Below are 5,570 nucleotides of genomic sequence, written 5' to 3' on the forward strand. Positions count from 1 at the left end.
CCGTGCGATAGAGAAAGATGGCTATAATGAAGGCGTCTAATAGTCACCGCCCATTTCGCTATTCCACAAATAAGATCCACTTCTTATTTGTGGAAGGGCGAAATGGGCGGTGACTATTAGATGCCTTCATTATAGCCATCTTTCTCTATCGCACGGATTTCTATGACTTACTTTATCGCTCTCACGTAACGGCCGATGAACCATGGGGACTTTCCGACCCTGTATATATGTATATATAAATGTAAGGGGTAATTTTTGAGGGTAGAAGAGTTGCAATCAATAAAAAAGATTTTTTAAAAAAGAAATCAATTTTAATTTGATAAAAATGCGTGATTAAAACGTTTCAAGATGAAACATTTTTTTTTATATTATTTTCATCCAAAGGGGTGGTTTTTAAAGGTTTTTCCGGGTTGAAAATTTGGGATACATTAAGTTTCATGTTAGATAGCACATGAAATTACTCATACTACTTAAATAAAAAAGATTTGATTACATAAAATGCTTAAATTTGTATTTTTTCTTTTTTCCAATAAGGGGTGGTTTTCACCCCTTAAGAACAAAAAGCACACCTAGCGCATATATAAGTTTTGAGTGGGTGGGTAAGATGAGCCTAATTCTAAATTTTGAGAAAAATCGATGCAGTTATAAAAAATTCGGATGTATTACTATATTTTCAGTTACAGTAAGTGGGCTATTTGGTACGCTGATTCATTTTAAAAAAGTCAACATCTTTCCTAAAAAGTAATAATCTGTAACAGGTTACATACTTAAAGTTAGGTGTTTCTTCTGAATTAAAAAAAAAAGCTTTTTTAAAAAGATATACATATTTTATTATTAATTCTTGTAGTTGAACTTTATTTTAATGTTGTTGAGCTAATGTAAATAAATGAAAATGATAATTATTGAAAAATCTTATGATGTGAAGTCGAACAATGCTCTTCGATGCCAGAAATCTAGATATGCAAAATATATCTACACCTCGTAGGTAAATTAATAATTATCTGGAAAAAAATTCAAAATTAAACAGTACATTTGACACTCCCGCTGCCAATATCTCCGAAATGCAGAAATTTATTTTAGTTCTGGAAATTGGGGTTGTTAGGCCCCTCGAATAGCTTCAAATTGCAGTTAGAACTGTTTAGTTCAAATCTTTCTGTATAGATGGCGTGGCGATATTAAAAAATTATTTGATCCCTGGAACGTGGAAATGCAGTCCATATATGACAGATCATTAAATTTTGAGTAATTTTTGTAATATAAAGTTTTTCCCAATATTTACTTATTTTCGAGACATGTCCACTTTAATATGCATTGTATGATGTAACAGGAAAATCTATTATTTTATTTAAATCACACCGAGACAAAGTATTCTTTTAAAATATTGTTATAATGGACTTTATTCGCACTACATACTAACTAACAAGCAATAAATTATAAAAAACAAATGATCAACTACCGAAAAAAAAAATGTGCAATGGTAAATCTTGTAAGGGGCTGAGACCAACCGTATTTTATCAAATATTATTAAAAAATTCAGTCATAGGTGGCTCGTGTCATTTGTTTATATTTGTTATAAGATTGTACTTTTTTTTTCTGTAATTGATCATTCATTTTTTTTTTTAATTTATTATTTGTTAGTATGTGATGTGAATAAAGCCATCATAACAATATTTTTTTAAGGATTAAAAAACACATATAAACACTTTTAGCGTTGTCCTTTTAAAATTTAAGTTTTTCTAAATGTTCTATTTTAGATAAATTATTTATTACAAGTGACGAGACCAATAATTTTGTTTCCTAAGTTTACATTAAAACACAACATCCTGTTTCACTGCAAACCACCGTAAAAATTTTGACTAGGAAATACGTCCAGAGACTTACGCGGTCTCCTAAATTTGTTTCTAAAATAAATTTTTTTGCTAATTTTTTTTGAAACGTTTCTGTTTATTATTCATTATGTAAAATGTTCGTTGTCTATTTTTTATAATATCGTTTAAAAATTAGCATCCGGTCAAACTGGATTTTACTCAGTGCCGATTGCACTGGTATCATTTTGCTTTTAAATTATGAAAGAATTTGTTATCGATTTTAGGACATTGTACCGTGGCGGAAATCCCGGTCCATTCTGTACTGGAGGCTGAGGAGGCGTCTGCTCGAGGACAGGGTAATCAAGGGCCTCATGGACGCCCAACCCGAGTTGGCGCTGGGCCAGGGCGAGGCCATGCTTAGGAGGTGGTTCATCGAGGACAAGGGCGCCGCAGAGGTAACCAAATCTGTGTTGTACAATAATTTTTTTTTTCTTTCAAACATTCTTTGAGATAAGTCTATCGGGGAGTTATCGAAAATACGGTGCGGTTCGAACTGGGTGATTTTTGCTCTATTAGATATCTTTGAAAAGGTCTCGCGTATATTTTGTTAGTTTTAAGAAAACCGAATTTTCCAATTTTCTGTTTTATCTTTTCCTGACGCGATGGCGTTTACCAAAAATAACCGTAAGTGACCAAAATATTTAAGATTTGTTCCTTTAAAATCGGTATTTACAATTGCCAGTGGTTTACTTTAATTTATTTTTTTTCATCAAAAATAGGCAGTCGCTGCAGTTTAGTGTTTAATTACTTGGGGTGCAGATGGTGCGACGATATGTTCATGGGTTTTACCTTCCTTGTGTAAATGGGTGACATCGCTATCCGCATTACGTTTTGACTCCATCTGGAGTCTGTAATGATGAAAAAAAGGAGTAAAATTGACTAAAAACAGAAGACAAACAAACCATGTGCTGGGGTTTTTGTGATCGGAACTTTATTCCATACGCGAAAAGTAGCTCGTACCACACCAATTTTCAATTTTGACAGAAACCACTTTTTGATGCAATTAGTGGGTGGTCCTTTGATTAAAAAAAATGTAAAAAATTGCGTATTTAAGGATTTTCGCGAATAGATTTCGCTTTAGATAACTTTATAACTAATGAATAGACAAAGGATATTTTAATTTTTTTTTTTTTAACCTCGAAATATCCCAAAGAAACCCTCAAGTGTTCAAACCGCTGCTGTTTTTCTTTCATTGTGATCCGAATTATTGAAATTGTCACTTGCTAAAAATCAATTAATTAAAGGATACATTTTTCGTGTTTTATTCAATTTTTTTAATTGAATTCTCACAAAGTCCATATTAAATGTCAATAAAAAGAGAAATCTTTAAATGAGCAATTTTTGACCTTCATTTATGTCTTTCATCGAACAATTTTTTTTTATCAAAAAATGATGACCTTTGAAAGAGGTTATTTTGAAGTTTTCAATACATTGTTTAGATTTTCCGTACGATCCTTAGTTCCCGAGTAATTTATTATCAAATCCAAACAGGTCATTTTTGCTTTGAACGACGATAACTCGGCGACAAATCGTGGTACGAAACTCTTGAATAGTTCAAATTAAAGAACACGAGTCAAACTAAAGGAGCTAATTGGTGGGATTACCAAAAAAACATTATTGAATTCCCTGGACTTTTTGAAATCGAAGCAAAAATTTAGACATTTTTTTTCCACCGGATTTCTTATGATTTCTGAAAGGTGGACAACGAAGAAAATTCGTGACATTTTATCATCATTCCAATCATCTTACGCCAGGTTACAGCCTTTTGAAAGTCAAGTAAATGTTTAGAATTTTATTTTTATCCCTTAATTTTTGAGCCTACTTCTGTTAAAAAATGGCGACCTTAATAAAATGGAAACGTAATATTTAAAGTTTAAAAACAATCAGAAATTACCTGTCATTTGATCAGCACTATTTTTTCATGGAAATGTGGGTTTTGCCGCCCGATTAATGCTTTTAAAATACACATTTTTATATCCTGCCTTCACAGATGTGTCACTTGTGGCAATTTAAATACATTTCGGATGTATTTCATCCATCATCAAGAGCTTTTTCTATGAAAAATTTTGAAGTACAACCACAAGGAAAACAAATAAGAGGTTGGGGTAAAAGTAGCAGATCCGCGGTGTTATAGTCTTTCCGATCTCAATTGAAGACCAAAGATCTAGGCGGTATGTACCAGGTTCGTTCGCTGACGCAGCAAGTTGAAATATTTGAAAAATGTGTTCCCATATTTATTTAGCCATACCCAGGAAACAGGTCTGGTCGCCCAGTTAATAATAATAATAATAATAATAATAATAATAATTTTATTTCCTCTAAGACAAAATACAAATTTGTATAGGAATTGTCAAAATAATTTTGCCTTACAAACTAAACCATAAAAAATTTGTCTCAAGTATAATAACAACTTTCGAGTAAAAAGCCTTTTAGCACATTTTTAAAAACTTTTAAACGTTTAGCGTGCTTAATGTGATCACTCAAATGATTAAAAGTTGGAGAATGCGCGCGCGGGCAAACGACGAACAAACGCAGCGGGACTGGGCGATCGGCCATAAATTTCAGTTGTCGACAAATTGCCTATCAGTGCAGTGAAGCAATGCGGAATTTGGTGCGATTCGGGCAATTTTAATTTATTATAGGCACCTTCTATCAATCATTGATATTACAATTGCGAAAGGGAGGAAAAAGAGGGATATTTTGTGTACCAATAAATATTATTACAACATGGCATTTTGGAGACCTTTTGAAACGGAACAAAACGAAATTTACCGTCGATATAATAAAATTGTTCGGGGACATAATTAATTAAAATATGTTATTGGTCAAATGAAGAAGTTCGACTGCCGTTACTTCAGCATGAGATAAGATAGTGTAATCACAAATGAAAAAAAAAGTCGTATATTACAGGGGCGTAAGATTAACAGTTTTCAAAATACGGCGAGTATTAATATTGGGGAGCTTCATCACAACGTGACAACAGCGCTTAACCTAATGCTACACAGCTGGTGCGTATCACGTGTGCACGCGGCAGACTTGTCCTACGGAAAAAATGTAAACAACTATTATTGTACAAACATTTAATAAATTTCAAGAAGATCCTTTTCCAGTTTTTAAATAAATAAAATGTATCGGTTTTGTAGTACGAAGATAGTGCTGTGCTTAAATTTTAGCTCGAATTTTAGTAATTACGAATGAAAGAAGTTAAAAAATCGATAAACATGTTATGCACGCAGTTATGTCGATATTCCTTAATTAATCGGACTTTTGTACATCTAGTTGGAGATTTTGATAATTCTTTTCTCGGAATGGTTGAGTTTAGGGACCCATGTCATATAAGGGGTTTTTGTTTATTTGAATGTATTTGATCGTCTGTTAAAATTGAGGCAGTCAAATTTCTAACACCCTGGTTTATTTATGTAACGTGTTTTCTTTTTTCGCAATAATCAGAGCTACAAATGGGACAAAAACGAGGTGGTGGTCCAGTGGATCGAAGAGCAACTGTCCAAGCCCAGCAACGAGTCCATCATCAACCGAAATATCCACGTCGTGAAGAAAGACGCCGTCATCAACCAAATCAAGTGTTCGTTGGAAGTAAGTCTTTATTTTTTTTTATACGGAGCCGTATTTTCAACGTGTGGGGCACTTTTTGACCGTTTCCAATTTTTTTTTCTTTCCTAGGATTGTCCCGACATAGCGTTC

At 33.0% G+C, this 5,570-nt stretch overlaps 2 protein-coding genes across 2 annotated transcripts in view; both read left to right on the top strand.

Moving 5' to 3' along the window:
- The window catches only part of LOC108909775 (acetyl-CoA carboxylase), a gene marked incomplete in the record, with an annotated part of 132,851 nt that extends 130,665 nt beyond the window's left edge, over window positions 1-2,186 (top strand). Inside the window, 1 exon segment of the mRNA XM_023455595.1 lies at window positions 2,093-2,186.
- LOC108911903 (acetyl-CoA carboxylase 1-like) overlaps window positions 1-5,462 on the top strand; it is a gene marked incomplete at its 3' end in the record, with an annotated part of 11,926 nt that extends 6,464 nt beyond the window's left edge. Inside the window, exons 2-3 of the mRNA XM_023455594.1 lie at window positions 2,093-2,263; window positions 5,319-5,462. Coding sequence (XP_023311362.1) covers window positions 2,093-2,263; window positions 5,319-5,462 — 315 coding nt within the window. The remainder of the gene's footprint in view (window positions 1-2,092; window positions 2,264-5,318) is intronic.
- Between the last annotated feature and the right edge of the window lie 108 nt (window positions 5,463-5,570).

This window comes from Anoplophora glabripennis, unplaced genomic scaffold (assembly GCF_000390285.2).
Source record: "Anoplophora glabripennis isolate ALB-LARVAE unplaced genomic scaffold, Agla_2.0 scaffold688, whole genome shotgun sequence".
Classification (NCBI taxonomy): domain Eukaryota; kingdom Metazoa; phylum Arthropoda; class Insecta; order Coleoptera; family Cerambycidae; genus Anoplophora; species Anoplophora glabripennis.